Source organism: Semicossyphus pulcher, unplaced genomic scaffold (assembly GCF_022749685.1).
Source record: "Semicossyphus pulcher isolate SPU_LCO1_2020_fin unplaced genomic scaffold, fSemPul1.0.p SCAF_19, whole genome shotgun sequence".
NCBI classification, from domain to species: Eukaryota; Metazoa; Chordata; class Actinopteri; order Labriformes; family Labridae; genus Semicossyphus; species Semicossyphus pulcher.
The window spans coordinates 7,499,361-7,524,727 of record NW_027211692.1 but is presented as its reverse complement, the minus strand read 5'-3'; the positions used below and the strand labels follow the sequence as shown (position 1 = coordinate 7,524,727).

Here is a 25,367-nt window from a genome sequence, read left to right as displayed (position 1 = left end):
GACACAATCGGTTAACATGGGCGCCGAATGGAAACTGGCTCCGCTTCTCGGCTCTTTGCGGCTATTCGCGGCTATTCACGACTATTCACGACGCTTCCTTGTCCGGTGTGTCCCCGGCGTCAGAAGGGTGAATTTGTTGCCTGCATCAAGCAAAGAAAACAGCTAAATATATGCTGAAACTACTAAACTCGGGTTTAGAACTGTCCAATGCGTTATTAAAACCTGGAAGGATGGTGGTGAACCTTCATTTTCAAGACAAGAAAAGTTTGGTGAAATCAAATTGTGAAAAATCAACAGTAGAACTCACGGCTATGTTTCATAGTGAAAGTAAGAGCATTTCCACTCAGGGGATTGGGACTAAACAGCTGTGTAACCTTAAGAAAACCTCTCATCAGTGAGGCTAATCAGAAGAAAAGGGTTCAGTTTGCTAAGGAGCATAAAGATTGGCCTCTGCAGCGATGGAAAAAGGTCATATGGGTTGATGAGTCCAGGTTTACCCAGTTCCAGAGTGATGGGCGCATGAGGGTAAGAAGAGAGGCAGAAGTGCAGTGATCCCATGATGCAGCAGCGGCCCGACTCTGCCATCATCAAGATCTTGGCAAACATATATTGCAACTCTGGAGGGAAATAAATGTTGTGACATTGCATCAGCTTATCAAAACGAAACCAGGGCGATTGTGTGTCGTGATCAAAGGCGGTCCAACTAAATATTAGAGTGTGTGAGTCTGTGTTTTGGCCTGCAGTGTATATCATATAACGATAAAGAGGTTTTACATGTGTAAAAAATAGCATAAATGTATTCAGTACATAAGATAAGGAGGTGTTTAATATTTAACAATAGATGAATAAGATACATGTTTAAAACTATATAAGATAAGGAGCTATAAAATAGAGTTTATTAAAACATGCAAGATCAGATAAGAACAGATGAGAAAAAGAGGTAAGATAAGATTTACTGATATAAGAGAAGACGGTTTTATGATGTGTCGTCTCACAAGCTGAGTTAGAGATGTTGATCCATGCTTTTGTTTCTTCCCTGCTCGACTGTTGAAATTCCCTTTTCACCTGCCTCACTAAGTCCTCCCTCGACCGTCCACACATGGTCTAGAACGCTGCTGCCAGGCTGTTGACTAGTTGACACCCACTTTATCTTCCCTACATTGGCTTCCTTATAAAATTCAGTATTCAGTTTAAGGTCATTCTTTTCATTTATAATGCCCTGTGTAGATCTCTGACCTGCTCCATCCCTACATCATGCCTCTTGTCCAATTAGATGGCTTGATTAGAACTAACGTGTGCATATGGCACCAGAGCACCGAGGCTCTATTTACCTTACAGTGCAGGTATGAGTCCATTCACGGATTTAAATCACAGTTGTTTTGTCTTATTTGTGCAGATGCACTAAAAGCAGCACAGTCCTTTTGTGAGTTAGCCCTTGAGTTGCAAATTTAAACATAATACAACAGCTGACCATATAGTACAATCAACATGTCTCTGAAACAGTTAGACATAATACACTTATAATAGAAGAAAAAAAGAGCATCCTTTTGGGAAACAGGCTGTTGGTTGTAGCTTTATATTTGTCTGTCTTCTCATTGACCTATCAAGAAATCTCATTATTCTCTCAGCGGGTGACAAACCATCCCTCAGGTCTTCTGACCGGGGTCGACGTGTCGCTCCTCGTGTCTGACTGATCCTGCCTTTGAATTTGTGGCTCCGACGCTTTGAAACACTCTTCCTATGCACACGTTTCTTTTTGCTTTTAAGAAGCAGCTTAAGATGTAATATTGCACATTTGTAGCTTTTCTGTGCTTTTGGTAATGTTATTATTATTGGGAAAATTCGTGAAGCACTTTGTGGCCTTGCTCTGTGAAAGGTGCTATACCAAATAAACTTTAATTACTTGCTTACTCACTTTTATTTTCATTCAAAAGGGAATAATAATAAATTTACCACAGACCTTTTTTTTAACCAAACTAAAAGCTTGCAGATAAAGAAATGTTGTTAGTCAGCTAATAGGAGAAAGCACTGAAAGCAGCAGACCTTGTCTGGGTGTGTGGTGGAGAGAATTGCAGAGAGTAGGACATTAATGACTGTAGGCACCCGCAGCTGATTCATTCTAGTTGTAGTTGACTAAACTAGGAGGAGCAGCACCACAGATGCTACACTGCAAGCATAACAATTCATTAAAATATCTCTCATATTTCATATTGGAGTGAAGATGTTATTACAAAACTGATCTTCAGTAATCGGTCTCATGTAGTTCCATATTTACCAGGTAATACAGAGAGGAGGTATTTCATGTGCGAGGGAGATGTGTCTACAAGGCGGGTGGTTTCTTAGAATAGCATTGCAAGAAATAATTGGCACTTTCTGAAGGCTAACTGGAGTTGTGTTGCATCTAGTGGGAGACAGTGAGTGGGTGTGACCGAGGAAAAAGAACATAAACATAAAGTCACAAAGTAAGTTAAGTCGATGTGTGCTGCTGCATTGTTTCCAAACTCATCAGTATATTGATTTAAAAGCACGCTTCTCCTCGTGCTACTTATCCAGTTTTGTGTTTGCTCGAGCTGAAGAAGTTTGTGAACCAATCTGAAGGGGTCATGCAACCTTAGGCCAGCAGTTTTTTGACCCCACATGCACCGCAACACTAATGAAAAGTTTGCAGGAAGTAAAGTTTTGTCGAGAGCTGGTGAGGCGAGTTGAATTTGGGGTGCCAGAACCGCAGCTAAAAAGTGTCCCACTTCTGATTTTCCTTCCTCCCCCTCTTCGTTTTGACGGAAGAAAAATCCAGTTTGATGTTTTCATTTGAGATTCAGATCACAGGCTGCATGTGCATCTGCGGTTTGAGCCTGATACATGTTTGTTGCAGTGTGAATTGTCAGCATATTCATGTTGTTTGTGCTTCCCTCTGGATGGATGGAACTCCCTATCCTCATGAAGCTGCTTTCATTTGACTGGAAAATAGGACAAATACTGGAGCAGGCAGTGGAGAAGCATGAAGGTCACAGGTTTAATAAGCATTCAGGGAGAAGTTCCCATTCACACAAAACAAGAGGGGACGTATAGTAATCGGCCAGAGTGAGAAACGGTTGCAGGACAAATTGCCCAGTGGGACCACTGTAGCCCGAGTCAACAAAGAATAGAGAGCCTCATGGGGCAGATTTAAGGAGGTGAAGGACGGCGATACACAAAGTGGTCAGAGCAGCAGAACACAAGTTATTGTGTTGTTGCTCGTTTTCTGCATGCAGGACGGAGGCTTGTTCAATTTGCATCAGACATGAGTCATTCTTTAAATGAGTTAAACTGAAAGAGAGGAGACGTTGATGTCTGAGGAGGACATTAGGCAGGAAAGCCTGAAGAACGGGGGTCAACAAAGCACTAACTCGGTCCTGTTACACCTGATGTTCTATGAAGTTGCCATTTGATGGATTTACTAAGGCTTAAAAATCACTCAGAAATTCATGAATGAGTTTTGATTCATTATTTATTGATTGTGTTGTTTGTCAAGCGGAAAAGCCAAACCATCGCTGGTTCCAGATTCTGTAATGTGTACACAACACCTTTAATTAAAAACGACTGGCTTTGGACTGTTGGCTGAACGAAAAAGCAATTTAATGACGTCACTTTGAGCTCAGGGAGATATTTTTTTTAGTATTTTCTGGCATGTTTGAAATGACTATAACATCATATTTTTATGACAGTGTGAAAGAGGTCGCTTGTAAGGATGAACCTACCGAAAATTTGTACCTGAATCTGCAATCTTCACTTATCGGCTAAATGAACTTTATAGCACGTTTCATTTTGAAACTATCAGGCTGCAACTGAACTGTTTTGGTTCACTCTTATCGCCTTTATAGTTGTTCTTTGAGCACTGCAGGCTGCTGTCTTTAGCCAACGCCTGGCCCACACTAATACATTTTCGAATCTTAACAGATGTTGAAAATATGAGACCCCACACATGACGATATATAATCATAGATTTCACAGTTTTGAAATCGGTGCGGCCACGACGGCCTTCCGAGCAGATCGGGGAAGTGAAATCACTCTTAACATCCGTCACACCACAGGAACATCTGGCAAGATAATTTTTGGAACCATCAAATAATCGGAACTTTGCTTACGATTGTCGGAAGGGCGGAATCGGGTTCCAAAATCGCCCCGATTATCTTGTAGTGTGTACCCCGCTTAAGAAGCTCCAAAATCATCTTCTGTTCACATTGATGTCTTACCTGGGTCACATTATAAAATAGAGAGAAACAGTGACCCCAAAAAATCAGATATGAGCCATGAATGCAGCTTAAGTGACTGGCTGGTGAATGTAGTGGACCAATTAGCTTCAAAAGAGACGGTATTTCCCTTAGGATGGGGCGGCTGTGGCTCAGTGGTAGAGTCGGTCGTCTTTCAGTCGGAAGGTCGGAGGTTCGATCCCCAGCTCCCTCAGGCTACATGTCGAAGTGTTCTTGGGCAAGACACTGAACCCCAAATTGCTCCCGGTGGCATAGCCAACCTGATTGACAGTTGGGCATTTTACGTAGCAGCCTCTGCCATCAGTGTATGAAAGGGTGAATGTGACATGTAGTGTAAAAGCAGCTTTGAGTGGTACAGTCCGTTTACCATTTAGGAGTTTGTAGGAACCAAAACCAGAGCTTGAAGAGAGTGAATGTCGGACATTTGTTCACCAGGTGGCCTGGAACGTGACTCAAAATGAAATCTAATGTTGCTCTGTGACCGGTGGACGTGTAAAGGGTACAAAAGACAGTTTAAGGTTTATTTAATCAGTAAAATTATTCAAATAAGAATTAAATGAAGCCATATTTTGTTTATAGTTTGAACTTGCATTTCTGTTGACTGAGTGATGCTCAGGATTGATCATGTTACCAACAGATTGTAACTGTGCTTTACATCCTGTCTATAAATGTTCTCTGACAATTGATGGCTCACGCAGCAGCTGATGACATTTTAATGTAGCGTACGTCTTTAATGCGTTCAGTCTGTTGTTGATTTAGCGAATCCTTTTGTGCGACTCTTTGAGCTGAAGAAAAAAAAGCCTTTTCAATGTTCGAATGAATGTGATAACAAAGGAGACATAGATGCACACAGAGATGTTCAATTATTTCTCTCTTGCATTTAAAAGTCTTAAGAGGCAGCAACCCAGGCGGTCAGCCCTACACGGGTCTGTGTGTGACTGACTGAGTAACTGACTGACTGAGTGACGGTACTTTCACAGCCGTAGAGAGAGAGAGTTGCGACATCGCAATGGCGGATCATGGAGCATATTGGACCTCCAGTGACGCGACTCTCTATCTTTATGGCTCTGGATACTTTGTTCGGGGAGTAGGCGGGGCTGCTCCTCTGCTGCTCGTCTGCTGTCCTCACCTACGTCCGCAGCGTGCACCTGCTTTCAAACACGTCGTCATCGGCCTCTTAAGGACAGTCCTTGTAACACATTGGCCACAAAAGCGCACATTGACCTGATGCGGTCAGCTTCATACGCAACCAAAGCAACACGTCCCAAACACGTGACCTACACCGCCTCAATTTGGTGCAGTACAGATCCACGAGAGCGCGTCGGGAAGAGGAGTACAGTTCATCTTTATCATCACTAACTGGTGCAACTAGCCTGCTAAAATTGCTGGCCCTACCTTTAATTTATTATCTTTATCTTACCCGTTCCCACTTGTGCTCCTCTTTTATTTCAAATGCTTTAAATGTAAATGAAATTCAGCATAAAGTCCAGACATTTTTAAATCTGCTGCAGCGTTATCAGCTCGCTTTAGAGGGACAGCCAAAGACCACCAGAGGGCTAAATGACCTCAGACCATTAACAGGAATATGCAATTCTAATTCCCGTCTGAAGATAACGGCTCCCACTGATCACTCTGACACTTAATATCGTCTCCATTTTAACCATTCAGCTGCATGTATTATAGATCCTGCTGTAATTATATGTGATTTATTCTGTTTACTCCTGAAAGCATTTCCCTGATTAATGTCTTTCATTTTTCTTCTCATCAAAGGGGGAGCCTGTAAATACAGAAGATATATTTGTTGCTGTGAAAACGTGTAGGAAGTTTCACAGTGAAAGAGGTGAGTCACACTCCCCCGCTCACAGAATCAAACACAGATGCACATCTTCGCTTAGAATGGCATCTTTTCTGCTCCTGTTTTCTCTTAATGGATTTGTTTTACCTTTGACATGCGTGACTGCATAAGAGGTTTATCTCATTACCATCATAAAGTCTTTCACGAGATAATTTCACCATCATGTCTGAAAAGATTTAACGGTATTAAAGCTAACAAATACCTTCAACCGCTTATTTGCTCGCCCCGCTTGGTGCTTGAGATGTCGTATCATAGAAATCACTTCGGCATGTTTTGGCCTTTTATTTGCAACCTCTTCCTGGCATTAAGCTGCTTCTCTCTTCATCTGATAGATTCATTTCAGAGAGATCGGACAGATTGTTCACCACTCTCAAAGGATATTGCTGAGAAGTGATTGCGCTAATTACCTAAATTACCTTTGAAACAGACAATGGCAGCTTGGCAGGGGAAATGGTCGACAAGATGAAAATGAATATTAGATTTATGTATCAAAGGTTAGCCTGGATCAATACACATTAGACATGAAGGAGCATTACATTACATTTACAATGCCACTAAGTGTTAAGCTTTTGTAATCTCCTTTATCTGTAGTGATTACGTCGTACAAAATGCTCATCCGTCTGTTTAGAAATTAGAGTCGATGTAGAATTAGGTGACGATGTAATGTGGCTGTGGTATTTTAATGATGGCTTAATTAGTTCTATTACTCTTACTGTATGGAAGCTTCAACCTTCAAATCTATATTTAACTTTACACTCTCAAAGCTTTTCATTTAAATAAATGTCTGTTAAGTCTCTATCACCAAATGAGGTAACACAACGGTGACTGAGCCTGTGGCCCACTGATGAAAGCCTTTGCATTTGCAGTATTACAGACTGGCTGTCTGGTGCGACTTTCTCGGAAAAAATCACAAGCGTCGCCCAGTTTAGTGACCCGTTTTCCATCACCCAGCAGTGGTTGGTCTGCCAGAGAGGGTAGGCGGAGCTAAGCGGCTGCTTTAACGGTCTCTGCAAGTGTTGCGAGTAAACAGTAATCTACTATAGCTGAACAAACAAAGAAAAGATCGATGACTACAGATACAACTTCAACAATAAGTGAAAATCCAAAGAAAAAGAAACAAACTCGACGCTCAGATGAAGCAAACAGTCTGAAAAGGAAAGCGACCGTCAGCGAGGAAAATCAAGAGTTACAACCGGAGCCAACCGTGGACATCACACGAACACTGTCTGGATATCTGGGAAGTGAGCTCCTGCAATTACGGTTTATCACCATAGGTGCCGCCAAAGAGAAGAAACTGAGATCTTAGAGATTATAGCTTTAAATATAAAGGTAAAAAAAGAAATACTGACTAACATAAACAATGGGTTATAAATAAAACTGAAGAGTGCTGTAACTCTGCTATATAAGAGACCTGAGTGTTGGTTACGACATGCAGATTTAGTAATATAGTGATAAAGTCTAGTCTTACAGTAGATATTGCTCATTATATAAAAGCTATTTTGTTTCCTAAATACTGAATTCAATTCAGCATTTTCTTATCTGTTGGGCACTTCACTGAAAATAATTGCACAAGTCGGGAGCCGGTTTAGCTGTGTGGTTAATAGTGGCCCATGTACAGAGGCCACAGTCCTCGATGTGGCGTCCCGGGTTCCACTCCCACCCTCGGCCCTTTGCCGTGTGTCATCATCCCCCATTCTCTCTTCCCGCGTTTCCAACACTAGCCACTGCCCTTTCAACAAAGGCATAAAAGGTGGAAAAGAATCTTCTTTAAAAAGATTTAGTAAGTTAATAAGAACTGTAATACATCTTGAGTACCTTGTGTTGCTTTAACAGTAGCCTGATATAAAGCTAAACTAATATAGACGAAAGTTGCAGTTGTCTTTTTCACAAAGTTTCATCTGTAGATAATGCAGATAATTAAACTCTGTTGATTGCCTCCAAACATATTCAGGAAATCAGCATCCGCCCTGCCAGTTGCATATTTATGTAAAGTATGGTTTATATCATTTGACTGTGGTGATTAAACAGACTAAAATGTAAATAGCAGTGAGATATTTGGAGCTGAATGTTGTAGCTGTTGTAGCTGTTTTCTCTCATTTAAAACCAATCTCAAAGCTTCCCTTCATTTCAAACATGTCAGAGAAAGCTGTACTCAATATCAGTCCTTTTTATAAGACGTACATGGCATTGTTGAGATCTTCCAATCTGGTCTTTTTCACAGCAGTGAGTCTGCACTTCTAAGCATCTTTAATGATCTTTTATTAACTACTGACTCTGGTGACTCTGCCCCTCTCATGCTTTTAGATCTAACTGCTGCTTTTGACACTGTTGACCACACAACTCTCATTTCTCGCTTAGAGCACGGCGTGGGTATAAAGGGTCCAGCTTTAGAGTGGTTATTTGTCCGAGAGATGTTTTTCAGTTAGACTTGGTAACTCTGCATCCTTTTCTGCTCCCCTGCCTACCAAGTGGAGTCCCCCAAGGTTCAATTCTTGGGCCCATCCTTTTTTTCACTTTACCTCCTCCCTCTTGGTCTGATTTTTTTAAAAACATGGCGTCTCTGACCACCTTTATGCTGATGACTCGCAAATTTACCTGCCAAAGAAATGATGGCAGCACCCTGAAGCCTTTCCTGGAGTGTTTTAAAGACATCAAAGCCTGGTTGGCTTTAAACTGTTTAAACTGCAACGTAAGTAAAACCCAAGTGATTGTGTTTGGACCCAGTGATGCTACTTCTGTGGACCTGGGCTCCCTGCAACCATATGTGAAGCCCGCAGTTACCAACCTTGGCGTCAAAATGGACAGTGATTTTAAATTGGATAAACAGTTAAACTCTGTTGCCCTTTGAGGCTTTTATCGAAGATGAAGTCGCTTTTATCTTTTGATGATTTAGAACAAATGATACATACTTTGTACCCGTGCACGCTTACAGTTAGTCCAAAATGCTGCTGCTCGTCTTTTAACAGGCACCCGTAATCGAGAACACATTACCCCCATCCTGGCCTCCCTCCACTGGCGTTCGTTTTAGGATTCATTTGAAGACTTTATTGTTCATTTTTAGGACTTTAAATGGGTTAGCACCACAGTACATCTCTGACCTCCTGCATGTTTATAACTCCTTGAGGTCTTTGAGGTCTGCTGATCAGCTGCTTCTGATCGTCGTGAAGATGAGGCTGAAAACCAGGGGTGACCGTGCATTTTCAGCAGTGGCCCCTAAATTATGGAACGAGCTACCCCCTCACCTTACCAACTTTTAAGTCCCGTCTTTAAAGTTAATTTTATTCCTCGGCTTTTACCCCAACATGGGAGTAGTGTGGTCTTTCTTTGTCGTTTTATTGTCTTCTTATTACTGTGTGTTTTATGATTTACAGGCTTTTATGTTTGATGTGTTTTACTGCATTTTTATTTTTCACTGTGCAGCACTTTGGTAAACTTTGTTGTGTTTTAAAATGTGCTATATAAATGAAGTGGATTGGATTGGATTAAAAGTTCAGTTGCTGGCCAGCCTTTAGAGGCACTGAAGGCCACCCATTTCAACTTTTTGTTCTCTGGTTCATTCTGCCAGCGTTAAATATGACGCTCTGACTCTGTTTTCTTGATTTATTAGAGTAGAAAACCGCCTCGAGCGTCTGCTGCAGATCTGTCTGCATCATGTGTTTCTCAGCGCTCACACACTCTCTTCGCCTCAACAACCCACTAGTTCATCGCAAATCTCAAGATCTTGTCTGTCAGATTTCAATCATGTCTACAGGACAACCTAAAATCCTTGTTGGCAGAGATAAGGTCAACAAGGTGATAAGTGTTAGTATTAGAAGCTTAGCTTTGACACTGTGTATAAATAGAAGGAAAAGGCAGAGACAGATACAGTGATGTGCAGTGGTTGGTTTTTTGACAGAGGAGAAAAGGTCAGGAGGCGGCAGGTCTAAGTTTGTTACCCTGCATCACGTACAAGCAGACAGAAACTACAAGTTACATATTTATATTCATTCAAGAGAATCCTACGATTCACATTTCTGAAATTTAACTTTAACTTTATTTGGTATAACTATAAAACCGTACACGTTTCTCTCCCCTTTGCTCCAGTTCCAGTGATAAAGAAGACCTGGGAGAAGGATGCCTTACATTTAGAGTACTACAGCGACCATGCTGATGCTTCAATACCAACCATTGATTTAGGAGTGCCGAATACCGAGAGAGGTAAGTGCTCCTTTAGCAGCCCAAACTCCTCCAGCCGCAGTCTCACCAGCAGATACAGTGACTGGCCTCGGGTAATGGTGCGGGGTCAGCTTCATATACAGAGGTTCATGAAAAATGAAATGGCAAACAAAAGGTGAAATGGCTCCCACCTAACACCTTGTGAGGGGGACGGTGCAGTAATTCAAAACAGTATTGCAGGAAAATTGGAACCAAAGTGAGTAGGAGTCGCTGAGTCAGCAGTGAGTTTGGACTTTTAGTCTCTGAAAGTGTGTTAACAGCACAAAAAGACAAAACGACACAAAAGTGAGGTTCAGCATTTGTAATTCTACCCCCTTTATAAGTAGCAAGATTAACTGGAGAATTCCCAGTGTAACTGATATAAATCTGCTAAGATTAATTTTTTTCTCTCAGGTGATACACGGGTCTGGACTCGATGTTTGTTCTTGAATTTAAGCAGCTTTTCTCTGACTTAGAGCTCCAAACTTCACATTTACTTCCCTGGAGCTCGGCCAACAACTGGGCTCACTGTCAGAATATAATAACTAAAATGTTTGGTGTAGATATTTGTTGGTTTAGTGCTGGATATAGTCTGGCAACATTTCAATCATCACCTGTAAAAGTATATCTATATCCACATTTTAAACCGTGTCAGACTTCCTGTTGGGTCCATCTTTATTAAGTCGGAAAAGCAGTTTGCTGTTTTGGACCCTCACCTCGAGGCTGTCTTGGCAAGCCTGGAGAAGATCGATATCATGCTCATGTTTGATGCGTGTATCAAATAGAGCGGTTGGTTAGCTTAGCTTAGCCTAAAGACTGAAAACAGGTGTTAGCCTGGCTGTACAAAGATAACGATATCTACTTAAGGCCTTGAAAAATCCGTGGTTTATGTGCGGTATAATATGCCAGATAATTTCTAATTCAATTTCTGCCACAAGACGTGAACTCCTGAAGTCTTGTTGTCAACATTTGGTTTTCAGGCAACCAGCCTAATATATATTTTTCTAGTTGTGTGTTAGGATTGAACTCAAAAGATATAAAAGTTCGGTAGTAAGCTAAAAAAGTGAAGACAGTTACATTTTTTTTGTACTTTTGGACCAAGCCAGGCAAGCTGTTTCTCCCCTTTGCAGCCTCTATGCCAAGTTGCACTAATTAGCTCCTGGGTACATCTTCATATTTAACTGACAGACATGGCTGATTGGGAGGAGATTCTGGAAAGGATCAGGCCCCTGTGGAAGGAAACATGCCCCTGATAAGCAGACCTAAGCTGGTTTGAGAGCCTGTTGGCTTCTCTATATAATGTATAATAATCAGAAACAAGTGTATGAGCGTGTACATGGATCACGAGAGCGCTCAAAGCAATCCATGGTTGTTTATGAGACAGCCGTAGCGCTCTGCTTCAGCAGCCTCCTGGTCGCCTCAGGCAGAGGCCATTTGGGCGCAAATTATTTTACAGTGTGATGGCTGTCGGCACAAAACTGCACCTTAGACCTCTCATGTAGCAACTTAATAGGATGATGCATCGGCTGTAGCCAACGTCAGCCCACTATAAGAGCGCTTAGGGTTGTTGTTGGAGAGATTTTTGAAGAAGGTTTAGTCTCGAGCCGCCTTTCAGTTACTGTCTCCGGGCAGCGATGTGGTTTAACAAGGACGTCCATTGTGACCTCTTTGCATTGAGGCAGAGAAGGATGCAAACTGCCACCGGCTTCTTGCTCGAACATGTGGGCTCTTAACACCGTCAGGAGTAAAAGTCGACCTTTTCGGGTAAAATAACTGTTATCAGCCCGGTGTGTTGTTGATATGCAGCCCCTGTACTCGAGGGCTGTCTCCTGTCTCATGTGTCCTCGCTCTGCAACAGATACACTACCAGCTCATTTGCCCTCCTGACACGAAACTACAGATAGTTGTTCTTCCAAGCATCGGTTCTCTCAGGTGTCGGGGTGTTGTTCTCTCATTTTAATCAAATGTTAAGAGGAAATATGCAGACAGATCTTTCAAATCTGATTTTAAGGAAGTTTGTAAAAATGTGTCCAGCTGCTTAAATCTTATTCAAACTGGTTTCAGACCTTTATGTCACATGCAGACTGATCCCCTCGGACAGAATCAGCAGTGATGGAGGAGCCTCAAACTGTGATTTACATCCGATAATATTGGTCAGAATGTAACCATTAAATGCAAATATATTAGGGATGCACGATATTATCGGCACGTTATCGGTATCGGCTGATATTGGCTTAAAAATGAACTATCGGATATCGGCCAACACGCCGATATACGCCGATATAATTAACCGATAAAATAATGGGCTGCTGCATACTTGATCAAATGCCCGACCTCGGCGCAATGTCCCCGGCGCGAAGAAGACCTGCGCGGCGCAGCGTGATGATGTCACGTGTGTCTACCTGCAGCATGAGAGAGTTAGAAGCCAAAATGTCCGTGGTGTGGAAGTTTTTCAAAGTGTCTGAAATAGATAGCAAAAGTGCTATTTGCAATGACTGCTCAGCTTCGGTGATGCGAGGAGGAGCCAAGGCAAAGTCTGTCAACACTACAAACTTGATTAACCATCTCAAGACGCGCCATTGTGATAACAACAAATGTGATAAGAGTATCACCATTATACTGTACGCTAATTCCAATACAGAAGAGAGTTGATGATCTCTGCAATTAGGTGTGCTGGAAAAAAATATCGGTATCGGTATCTGTAATCGGCTAAATGAGTTGTAAAATATCGGCATATCGGATATCGGCAAAAAATCCAATATCGTGCATCCCTAAAATATATGCAAAGCTTACATTGTCCTAAATTGTGTCAGAACTGCAGAACTCCTTGTGATGCCGTGGCTGATGTAAAGTTGGAGAGTCGGGTGTTTGAAGAGGAAAAAGGAAAGCGACAGTACAATCTCCTCAGGCCACCTCTGTGCCACCCTGCGCCTTATAATGCATCTCTAATGTGTGTTTGTTTGGAGTCCAGCCACGTCCAGTCCACCTACATTTGCACACACATGCACGCACAGAAAATACGTTTTTTTAAGTAAATCACACATCTGTTCATGCAGCTGTTAGAAGTGCACGTTATTATGTAACTTTTTAAGTTAAAAAAGGCAGCATAACCTTCACCATGTTTACTGCAGAGCTGTTCAAATAGATTGCATTACATTACGGCTAATTATAAAAGTTAATAGAGCTGCAAGTTACAATTATTTTCATTATATGCCGAGTATGTTCTCAATTAATTGATTAATGACTTAGGTGTATGAAATGTCAGAAAATAATTACAAAAGCCTGTTCTTATTCTCCCCCAGTCCAAGGAGAGCTGTGGAAGTTGTTTGTTTTACTTGACCAACTGTCCAAAACTTCTACGATATTCAGTGAGGAAAACAACATCTCAAATCTTCCTCGCAAACATTTAGCATACTGAGCATTGTTTTCAGCTTGAAAATGGAGGTACAATCTAAATAGACTGGTAACTAATTGCAGCACTAAATGATGCAGAGTGTTGTCGACCTATTTTGACCCCAATGTTTGTCAAAAGGACGTCATTTCGACTCCGCAGAGCCGCTTTAATATTCCACATTTTTAGCTGATATTTGTCATGAGATTTCCCCCCTCCTCACAGACTCCGGGGTCAGGGCAGGAGATGATGTGTGCTTCTGTTCACAGTTTGAACGTTGCCAAGCTGACAGGCTGTGCAGCTGGTTATGCCGTGACAGACAAAAATTCAAGTGGAAGTTTTCTGGCTCCTCAAACCTGCTCATTTGAATAACTAGACACGCTCCCTTACTCCTGAATACCGAGGGCTGGTGCGGATGAGTTGTAAGGTTTGATGTCTTACTCTGGGAAAAAGCCCCAGCTCTGCTCCTCTCAAACAAGAAATGATGTTGGTATTTTTTGAAGCCAGTTTTTCTCACAGATCATCCAGGAGGGAAAGTGTCTCATTCCCTTTAATTTTGCACTCCACTGCATGCCAGATCTTTTACTTCTGGGAGAAGACAATCAGGTGTTGGAACTTTGGCAGGAATCCACAGTCCGTCATTAAGGCAGGGAGATGTTGTCTAGTTTGGTAAGCAGCCAGAGGCCGAGGCGTCTCTCAGTTTAGTTACTATGAATACTGTCAATAAAAGCGATCACTCATAATGCCTCTAACATCCTGGATTACGTACAGAAGATCGGATTTGCCTTAATAACAAGATTAACAGAAAAAACAGAAAATACATGTTGTATAATACAGAATCTTTAAACAGAATTATGCACTCCTGATCAATTATGGACATAGACTCACCGGCCACTTTATTGGGCACACCTTGCTCGCACAGGGTTGGACCCTTTTTCAGTCAACATTGACATGACAGCATCCAGGATGCGAACCTTCCGTTAGACAACATCCTAAAGGTGATCTATTGGATTGAGATCTGCTGACTGTGGAGGCTGTTTCTGTCAAGAATCCAGTTTGAGATGATTTCAGTTTTGTGACATGGCACGTTATCCTGCTGAAAGTAGCCATCAGAAGATGGGGACACTGTGATCATAAAGGGATAGACGTGGTTAGCAGCAACACTTAGGTAGGCTGTGGCATTTAAACGATGCTTAATTGGTACTAAAACCACCACCAGCAGCCTGAACAGTTGATGCAAGGCAGAATGGATCTGTGCTTTCATGCTGTTAACGCCAAATTCTGACCCTACCATCCGAATGTCACAGCAGAACGTGTTTCCAATCTTCTGTTGTCCAGTTTCGGTGAGCCCGTGCGAATTGAAGCTGACAGGAGTCACTCGATGGGGTCTTCTGTTGCTGTAGCCCATCTGCTTCAAGGTTCGACATGTGTGTTCAGAGATGCTCTTCTGCAAACCTCGGTTGTAAAAAGTGGTTATCCGGCCATTCTCCTCTGACCTCTGATCAACGAGGCATTTTCGCCCAGAGACCTGCCACTCGCTGGATTTTTTCTCTTTTTCAGACCACTCTCTGTAACCCTTAGAGATGGTTGTGCGTGAAACTCCCAGTAGATCAGCAGTTTCTGAAATAGTCAGAGCAGCCCGTCTGGCACCAACAACCATGCCCCGTTCAAAGTCACTTAAATCACCTTTCTTCCCCATTCTGATGCTGGCTTTGAACTTGAGCAGTGCACAGCAGTAATCAGATCAGTGTGAGGAGAAATGATTGAGGTCAAATGAAAAATAAGCAACCTCTCTGTTCAAAAACCCGCACGATGAGTTAACAGAATAAAACAGAGTTACAGTCAGCGCATACATTAGTTCTCCATTCTGTTAACCTTGTTCTGCTTCTTCTCCATGACCTCGAGGTTTTATGCTAATGATCGCTGAGGGCGGCCTCACAGTTCATCAACAGTCAGCAGGCACCAATATGTCAGGAATCTGTCACAACCATTATTCTTTATTCTTTCACCTTCCACTGACTTCATTGATCGCGTTGACTTCCCAGTGCTTTCAGCCAAGTCTTAGAAATGCTTTGCCAATATATGTTTCCAAAATACTGAATATATGTATATTTAAACGGTTAACATTACACATATTTTTATCATGCAAGTGACTGCTTTTATAGCTCTATCCCTTTATCCTCTCCGGTACTGTTAGTAGTTTTATATCTAACAGTAGCAATACATAATGTAACGCTGGGTATAAGTTCCTGTTTATGTTTGCTGTTGTTTTGAAGTTGTTTATAGAGGGAGATGTCCACCGCAGTGCCTCCGGGGGAGGAAAGAGGGAGTTATTATGGTTATGAAGCTACTGTTAAGCGCTAGTTCGGCGTTCTGGGGAAGAGATGACGCATGTTGAGCGAGCGAGAGCAAAGTGAGAAAAGCAGTTAGCCAACCTGTGTTGTTTTTCTGGGGACAGCTCAGCCTGGGGTTAGCTGTTGCTGCGTTAAGGAAATAAATCTGGGCTCTGTTGAGCTAACAATGCACATCACCTCTTCCTCCTTCTTCCTCGATCCGTCTTGCAACCCTGCAACACTACAATACTTTTGAAACCCCACTTGTGCTAATGTTAACTAGGATTACTTTTTTCCACTAAAGTTTGAGATTTCAAGCTTTCTGATGATTTATAAGCGATGTTTTTCTGTTATTAAAAGCTGTAATTGAAGAACTGTTGCTCTCAAGATGTGCGGAAAAACATGCTAATGCTGCCATGATGACTTGGCAAGGATTCAAACCATAGACTGTATAAAAAGATGGACGACATGACAGCTCCCTAAAAGTGAAGCCAAAACATCTCTATCGCCCCCTGCTGACTGGCTGCAGTATAGGTCATAAAGCCCGCCTCCTCCATGTTAACAGATGGGACATGAGTCAAACTATAAAATTAAAATACATGACAAATACATTTTTCTCAAACATGGTTTCTGTCATTATAGTTAGTTCTTATCATGCTGATTTGCGTGTTTTCTGACATGTTTATTTTTAATTAGTTATTTGATGCTGTAAAAAGGATGATTGACAGCTCTGTTGACAAATCTGGCTCCTGCAGCCGATCTGTTCCTGATTAGCAGAGTGGAGGAGAATCGGCGAGAGGAGACGTAACTAAAACAATCACTACAGTCATTGAAGTTTACATACCTGTGAACGTCTGCTTCAAACACGTTGGCGTGCTGGATCCTTGCAGTTTTTTTCAGTAAGTTAAATGTGTGTTTTGGTCAGCAGAAGTGGCTACCGCAATCTCTACTGTGCAACTCTGTCTCCAAATGACCTCACGAGGGCTATTTTGGCATCAATTTCGTACAATGAGAGCAGATAGAGACGTGTCGTCCATCTATATACATAGTCGTCAATTTAGATAAGTGGATAGAAACTGCATTAGAAAACTGATGTAAACACTTTCAATGTAAATACATTTTCCCTATTTAAATTCAAGGTTATCTGCTGCTTCTTTCTGTAGTTTCAAAGAAATGTAAATCCTGTGAAAACACACGAAAGCCTTTCAGTAGTATTTCTTTTAAAACTTGAAAAATAAAGTCAACAGAAGGAGGATAAACACTTTACTTTCCTTAGAAAAAGGTTGATGCAAGACACTGAAATGTGAGAATTACAAAGTAATTTTATGAAGCAAAACACTCAAAGTAAAGGTCAAGTTTGTTGTACTTATGTTTCAGAGAACAAAGACCTGATGATAGACAGCACATCTAACGCCGAGGAGGAATTAGTGCCATGTCTCTCTTTCTGTGCTACATGAGTCATGTAGTTACTGCACCTTCCCCGGCCCCTGAACGTCACTCACTAACCTTCTCCCACCAGAAATAAGGTTACAAGGCTCATCTGGAGATGTGCCTAAAAGTGTGTTTTGGGATTTTATTCAGTCAGCAGTTCAAGGTGTCCTTATTTATTCTATATTCAGATGCTCAGAAGAAACACCTTGGGTGCCTTATAAATAAAACAGTAGGGCCTCAGTATTCTTTGTGATGCTTGTCACCAGGGATTTCCGTGTCTCCGCTCTCAGCCGTGATGCTGTGCGGATATTTGGATTCTGATGGGTATATATCTTTGGGTTCCTTTATTTGTTCTCTACTAACGCATCACTGTTTTTTGTTTTCAGGAGCTGGCAGAACATTTTGTTCCGTCTGGCAGACATGTCAAACACGCCGCACTGAAAGTTTGATCTCCCTGGCCCGTCATGCCAAACAAACCTTATTATTTGTTTGAGATGTCAGAATTGAGACAACACCTGTCTTCCCTCCTCACAAAGCTCCAGAGGACACATCCTCGCTTTGAAAAGACTTTATTTAAGGCTGTGGGATACGATTTCAAACAGACAGCAAAGTCATGCTTGCTCCTTTTCAATGTAAGGTCACTGTTTTGATCACTGGTGCGTCCGCCCACAGCTGCAGGTGCTTTTGAGGTGTCCTTGAGGAAATGCAGAACCGCTTGTTATTCACACATTCACCGCTTTTAATCCTGAATAGGAGTTAAAGCTGGAAATGTGCTTCTGCCTTGTTATGTGTGTGCAGAATAGTGCCACTTATTTTACTGCCAGCTCCTAACGAGGGAATGTAATGAATAAATAGTTTGATGTAATAGCTTTTATATCGTTTAATTTAAACAATATGGCCCAAATCTAATGAGTCTTTTTCTTATCAGTTAGAGCGTGATGATAATATTTCCACAGGAGCCGTTCATGCTGAAAAAGCTCATTCACTTCTTCTACTGAACGGAGCTGTGGCGTCTTTAATGTGTCCTCCTAAGTAAATGGTGCTTTTTTTGTGTTACGACTTGTGACTGTTGTTTCACCCTCTGTCCTTCGAATCCTCCAACATTTGCATAATTTACGATCATGAAGTTGTCTTTTTGCCACACAGCTGTTGTCCTGTTTATGCATGTGTGTATCCAGGCGTGTGTGTGTGTGCATGGAAAGACCCGCTTATGCCAAGAGTGTTTTTCCTCGTGTAACAGGGTCATTTATCTTTGTAAAGCAGAATACAGCATAAGGTCAATATGTGATTAAGCTAACAGGCCGGTCTATTTAAATTATGACTCTGTTCGCAGGCCACTGCGGGAAAACATTCGCCATCCTTCAAAGGTTTCTGAGCAGCTCTGTCCCAGACACCAAGTGGCTCCTTGTTGTGGACGATGACACACTGATCAGGTACATGTTGAACATCGTGTTTATCTCATAGCTTGACTCACAATTATCCATACATTTTATCTTAAAGGGGACATATTTTAGCTATGCAATCAATTTTCTTAGCCGGGGGCCGGGTCGCGGTGGCAGCAGGCTAAGCAAGGTGACCCAGGCGTCCCTCTCCCCAGCAACGTTTTCCAGTTCCTCCTGGGTGGTTCCCAGGCGTTCCCAGGCCAGACAGGATATATAATCCCGAGCTCTGGGCCGACCACGGGGTCTCCTCCCAGTTGGACGTGCACGGAAAACCTCCAAAGGGAGGCGCCCAGGAGGCATCCTAATCAGATGCCCGAACAGCCTGAACCGGCTCCTTTCGATGCGAAGGTGCTCTACTCCGAGCTCCCTCCGGATTTCCGAGCTCCTTACCCTGAGCCCAGACACCCTCCGAAGGAAACTCATTTGGGCCACTTGTACCCGCGACCTCATTCTATCGGTCACTACCCAAAGCTCATGACCATTGGTGAGGGTTGGAACAAAGATCGACTGGTAGAGAGAAAGCTTTACCTTCAGGCTCAGCTCCCTCTTCACCATGACGGTCCGATGCAACGCCCGCATACTACTAATGCTGCACCAATCCGCCTGCCAATCTCACCATCCATTTTACTCTCACTTGTGAACAAGACCCCGAGATACTTAAACTCCTTCGCTTGAGGCAGAGACTCACTCCCCACCCAGAGGGGGCAATCCACTGTTCAGGCATCAGACTTGGAGGCGCTGACTCACACTCGGCTGCAAATTGCCCCAATTGCCTCCAGCGGTCATCGGGGTGGATTGTATACATATTTTAATTAAATTATTTTTTGGAGCCTCTCCTTCCTCCTGAAACCAACAAGCTGTTTTGCCATTCAAAGGTCAGACCTTAGCCACGATTGGCTGACAGTATTTGGAGTGATCGCGTAGCCCCTCCCCCTCGTGTGCGATCCCACGTGCACTTTCACTCCAAAGTTGTAGAAAACATGGCTGCTCTAGGATCGGTTATTCGGCCTTATATGAGCCAGAATCGCCAGGAGATTTCTGAAAGTTAGGTTGAAATCTTGATAATGATTTGACAAGTCGCAAGAAGGCAGTCTGAGGTGAACGACGGTGAATGACGATTGGTCGATTTCAGCGAAAGCAAGGCTCTACGTAGAAACCTGCAGCTGTTCTGAACGGCCCATTTCAGAGGCGACCTTTTTAAAAATGTAATTCTAATAAAACACGGAATTATGCAGCTTTCACTTTTTAACTGTGAACAATAAACACCCAAAAATGTGAAACTCATGCACAATATGAGAATATCCATTCAAAAGATACAGCCCCTTTAAGATTCTGTCTCACAGCTATAAAGAGGTTTGAATAGTAAAAGAGAGAAATGCTTTGAATGAGTCCCAGAGATGTAACCGTCCTGTTGAACATCTAAAAGAGCTCAGTACATAAATTTTAGTCCAGCTGGCTTTGCTTTTTATCTGTCAGGTTGAACTTCATTTGGAATCCTCTCGGTGTGTAATCGTGCCGTGGGGAGAGCAGTTACCACAGCTTCTAAACTGACAGTTTCATTTCTGTGTATGCACTGGCTTGAGTGTGTGATGATGATTGTGTGATGAGTTTAATCTGTGCTTTCCGCAGCCTCCCGAGACTGCAGGTCTTGCTGAGCTGTTACGACCCCTCTGAACCCGTGTGTCTAGGAGAGAGGTACGGGTACGGCCTCAGCCAAGGCGGCTACAGCTACATCACAGGAGGTGGAGGGTGAGTTTCAGCACTCAGATGCTCTGGGAATAATGATGAAAGATACAGACGAAGCAGAGGGAGTATGAAATCTGTAATGGAAAACCTGTAATCTGTAATTTACAGATAAACCATTTCAATTCAGCTTTAAAGTGTGTTTCCCCCCTGAGGGAAGTTTTAGTTTGCAAGCTGCATTACAGTAAAGATAGTCCATAAAATATGGAATAAATCTCCAGAAAATACAGCAAACAGACGGTCATCAGCTGATAAGAGAAGACAGGAAGTCCTTTATACTCACATTGCATTTTAAAAACTGTTGACTGCATGAAAACGTGTATAAAAAGTAACTGCACCTACACTACATCCAGATTTTAAAGCCCTCCTATTGCATGCAAATAAAAGTGGGCAATAAGCACAAGTTCTGTATCAGCTGTCAGTGCTGCAGGAAAGCTGTACTAAAGATAAATCTGTGACTGAGCCGAGTGAGAGACTCTATTTAGGGACACTTCAGTTGCTGTGACACTTTGCAGCCCTGCAACTGCCAGTTTCCTCTAAAGTGTTTTCTCCTAAAAACGCTTTTGAGAGGCAATGAGCGATTTCTTTTGGCAGCTTAAGTTTTTTTTTCCAAGTGTAATTGCGTCTCTTTTCAAAGAGTTGTGACATCTTTGTTGTGCAGAGCTGATCACAGAAAACAACATCGCTCCCTCTCAGCTTGATTTGCAGTCACACTCTACTCCGAGTTAATAAGATAAGCATGAAGTTAAAGATGAAAGCTGCGAGACGTGCGCATTATTTTCTGGTCACTTCAGATGTTTGCTTTTGAATGTCAGCGCAGCTAAATCGCCCGTGTTACGTCCCTCTATTGTGTGTTTCTGACACCCGCGTCTGTGTGTGTCTGCAGGATGATGTTCAGCAGGGAGGCTGTGGTCAGACTCCTTGACAGCGGCTGTAAGTGCTACAGCATCGACGCTCCGGATGACATGGTGCTGGGAATGTGCCTCAACGCTCTGGGACTTCCTGTCACACACAGCCCACTCTTCCACCAGGTTCTTTTCACACTCTTACAGTATTTTCTTTTGTGGTTTTGTGTTATGAAGTAAATTACAAACTAAATATTTGATTGTGAAAACATACTGAGGATTTGATGGAAAATCATGATGCAAATCAGATTCTTTTTGAACACTGATGTCTGCACCCCCACACATATGTGCAGCCTTTAAGTCATATGTTAGCTTCTGTAGCTGCTGAGTTGGAAAAGCCAATTATATCAGACAATGTAGTCAGTCAGAGGCAATTGAAATTTCTGACAGTCACACTCGCTCCCATATGGCAAAAAGACGTACAGAAAGAAAAATGGCTGTAACATGAATTTTTCCATTCTTCCCGTTCTGCTGACACGATGTAAATCCACCACCATGTCACATTCACCTTATAAGCAATGCATCATAAAGACGGGAAAGAACCGGATGGTTATAACGCTTCAGAAGGGAAGAACTCAAGAACTCAAGATGGTTGCAGGACTGGTTTTGTAACGAACACTGTGTAATGACGTTAAAGCTCGACATCAATCAAACATGGGTTTAATTACCCTGAAAGGTGGATTTGACATCCATTGTTAACCTGCATATGTCTGAGCTTCAAGAACGTTTGATGGTCTAATTATAACTTGGATGGTGAAGTGGCCACTATAAGAATCAGAAACGTGTAATTATAATAACTCCAATGTGACAGAGGCTTTACATGTAGGCTGAAGGAGGGCAGGGTGAGTAGGAGCAGGAGAAGCACTGGTGTTACTGTTAACATTAACAATGGCTCTCTTCTAATTGAATACATTTAAAGGCACACAAAGTTTCCAGTATTATTCTATATGATATGCACATCATGTTCTGTTTGATTATTCCAAATTAGGCCTCGTTCCAAATGTACGTTTTCTGATACAGTTATATGCTGACAGTTAAGTTCAAAGAGCCGTTTTTAGACTGTGTGTTACTCATGATCAATTTGCAGTTTACACAGCCGTGTTTACACCCCGCTCTGTGCGTTGCAAGGCTGGGGTAGGAAAGCATCCACAAAAGAAATGTCCATATATCTGGTGAGAAGGAGAAACTTGTAACATTGTGAAAGACTATCAAAGGGATTTTCAGATCAAGCATACATCATGATGCTAATCGCACAGCTGCATGTAAAGGGGAATGGCTGTATAATCACAATATTTATCAGCCATGTAAACAGGGATATTTTCTTTTTCAGAATAAGGCAGAAAAAAGAGGAATATTTTGTGCATGTTCAAGTTGTAATCTCCAAGATCTCAGTTTCGTTCTCTTTGGTGGCACCTATGGTGATGAATGGTAATTGCGGGAGCTCATTCCCAGATATCCAGACAGTGTTGCATGTGTGACGTCCACGGTTGGTTCTGGTTGTAACTCTTGATTTTCCTGGCTGACGGTCGCTTTCCTTTTTAGACTGTTTGCTTCATCTGAGCGTCGAGTTTGTTTCTTTTTCTTTGGATTTTCACTTATTGTTGAAGTTGTATCTGTAGTCATCCATCTTTCCTTTGTTTGTTCAGCCATAGTAGATTACTGTTTACTCGCAACACTTGCAGAGAGCGGAAAAGCAGCCGCTTAGCTCCGCCTACCCTCTCTGGCAGACCAACCACTGCTGGCTGATGGAAAACGCGTCACTAACTGGGCGCCATTTGTGATTTTTTTACACGAAAGTCACCACAGACACTCAGTCTGTAATACTGCAAATGCAAAGGCTTTCATCAGTGGGCCACAGGCTCAATCACCATTGTGTTACCTCATTCAGATAGATAGTGACTTAACAGACATTTATTTACATGACAATCTTTGAGATTATTACTTTAAAGCAGTTAGTGAGCACAATGCTAGGAAAATACATGAAAATAATTTATTTTATTATTTATATGTTATTGTTTACACCTGTGCTTTTCAACAACACCTTCTGTGAGAAGAAGAGCTGGTGTTACATCACTCTGTAAAAGAATGAACAAAAAGGACACACTAATTGTTACAGCTTAATAATTCAGTTCCTGTGGTAAGTCGAGATGATTTATGAAAGCATAATAGTTTCAGTTGCTCAGTATTCAGTATTCAGCCTCTGATGCAACATAAACTTAAACTCTCACACCTTCACTCCTGCTCTCTGTAACTCCTGCACTCTGTCTCTTGGTACTGCCTCTAAATATAAATTACTGTACTTCATCTTCCCTTCCAGGCCCGCCCAGAGGACTATGCCAGAGACTTCTTAGCTCACCAGGTGCCCATTTCTTTCCACAAACACTGGAACATCGACCCGGTCGCTGTTTTCAACAAATGGCTGAAGGACGACGTGACGGTGAAAGCTTCCGACGGACTCAATAAGAGCGCTAAGACGGAGTTATAGATTTTTAAGCACATTACTAGCCTGTATGAATATGTATGAGTATGTAGAGTGTGTGTGAGTGTGTGTGAGTGTGTGTGTGTGTGTGTGTGTGTGTGTGTATAATGGAGTCATGGAAAGTTGTCCTTCACAGCTGTAAATGTTTTTGTATTGTTGATGTTGAACTGTTATTAAGAGGGACTGTGCGAGTGTGTGTCCATGACTGAACATGTGAGTGAGCTGCATGTTGAGGTACTGTTTTTTTTTTTGTTTGTTTGTTTTGAAATATGGATGTAATATGTGTATATTTATATTATATGAATAATGTAAACCTGACAGAGGAGAATCTTCCTCTTTGGAAGAGACTGTACCTTTGAAGAAGCATCACTAATGCTGTACCATGCGCTCTATTTTGACATAAAAGTATAAATAATTGAGAATGCTTTGTATCAATCAGTTGTCTATAAATTGTTAATTTGACAGCATTAGAGCTCCATAAAGCATGCTGAAGGTTGGTACCAATGGCTGTATAGATGGACGACATGTCTCCATCTGTCCCCATTGTAAGAAATGTATGCTAAAACAGACCCCGTGACGGCCGCTGCCATCTTGTGGTGGTGACGTCACTTAGGGTTGGAGCCAGGTGGAGCCACGGAAGCCACTTAGGCTAACAAAAACACACTCTTAACTTCCCGCACGTCGGCGTGTTTAACAGCAGAACAGCTTCTTGTGTTGGTCTGAAGCAGACGTTCACAGGTATGTAAACTTCAATGACTGTAGTGATTGTTTAAGTTACGTCTCCTCTCGCCGATCCTCCTCTTCTCTGCTCATCCGGAACAGATCGGTTGCAGGAGCCAGATATGTCAACAGAGCTGTCAATCATCTTTTTTACAGCATCAAATAATTTTTCAGAAAAATGAACACTTAAATCAGCGTGATAAGAACAAACTATAATGACAGAAACCATGTTTGAGAAAAGTGTGTTTGCGGTGTATTTTATAGTTTGACTCATGTCCCATCTGTTAAAATGGAGGAGGCAGGCTTTATGACCTATACTGCAGCCAGTCAGCAGGGGGCGCTCAAAATGTTTGGCTTCACTTTCAGGGAGCTGTCATGTCGTCCATCTTTTTATACAGTCTATGTTATATACCTATTCCCAAAATGTACCCAACATTGAGTCTTTAAAGGGCTCTAATTCTGCTCATGCAGAAAATCGTCCTCCATTTATTTTAAAGTCATTTTCCACCATCTGCTTCTCAAGCCTCACTCTGACCTCAGCGAACCTAAAATTATTCAGATTTCATGGACTTTCTTTCTGGTAAAACATGCGCTGATACCCTGAGTTATGAGGTGGAAATGGGT

At 42.2% G+C, this 25,367-nt stretch overlaps 1 protein-coding gene across 1 annotated transcript in view; it reads left to right on the top strand.

Moving 5' to 3' along the window:
• b3glcta (beta 3-glucosyltransferase a) overlaps nucleotides 1-24,445 on the top strand; it is an 82,512-nt gene extending 58,067 nt beyond the window's left edge. The window contains exons 10-15 of the mRNA XM_069668212.1: nucleotides 6,021-6,090; nucleotides 10,189-10,302; nucleotides 18,788-18,887; nucleotides 20,526-20,645; nucleotides 21,526-21,670; nucleotides 23,862-24,445. Of these exons, the coding sequence (XP_069524313.1) occupies nucleotides 6,021-6,090; nucleotides 10,189-10,302; nucleotides 18,788-18,887; nucleotides 20,526-20,645; nucleotides 21,526-21,670; nucleotides 23,862-24,029 (717 nt within the window). The 3' untranslated portion in view covers nucleotides 24,030-24,445. The remainder of the gene's footprint in view (nucleotides 1-6,020; nucleotides 6,091-10,188; nucleotides 10,303-18,787; nucleotides 18,888-20,525; nucleotides 20,646-21,525; nucleotides 21,671-23,861) is intronic.
• The last annotated feature ends 922 nt before the right edge of the window (nucleotides 24,446-25,367 follow it).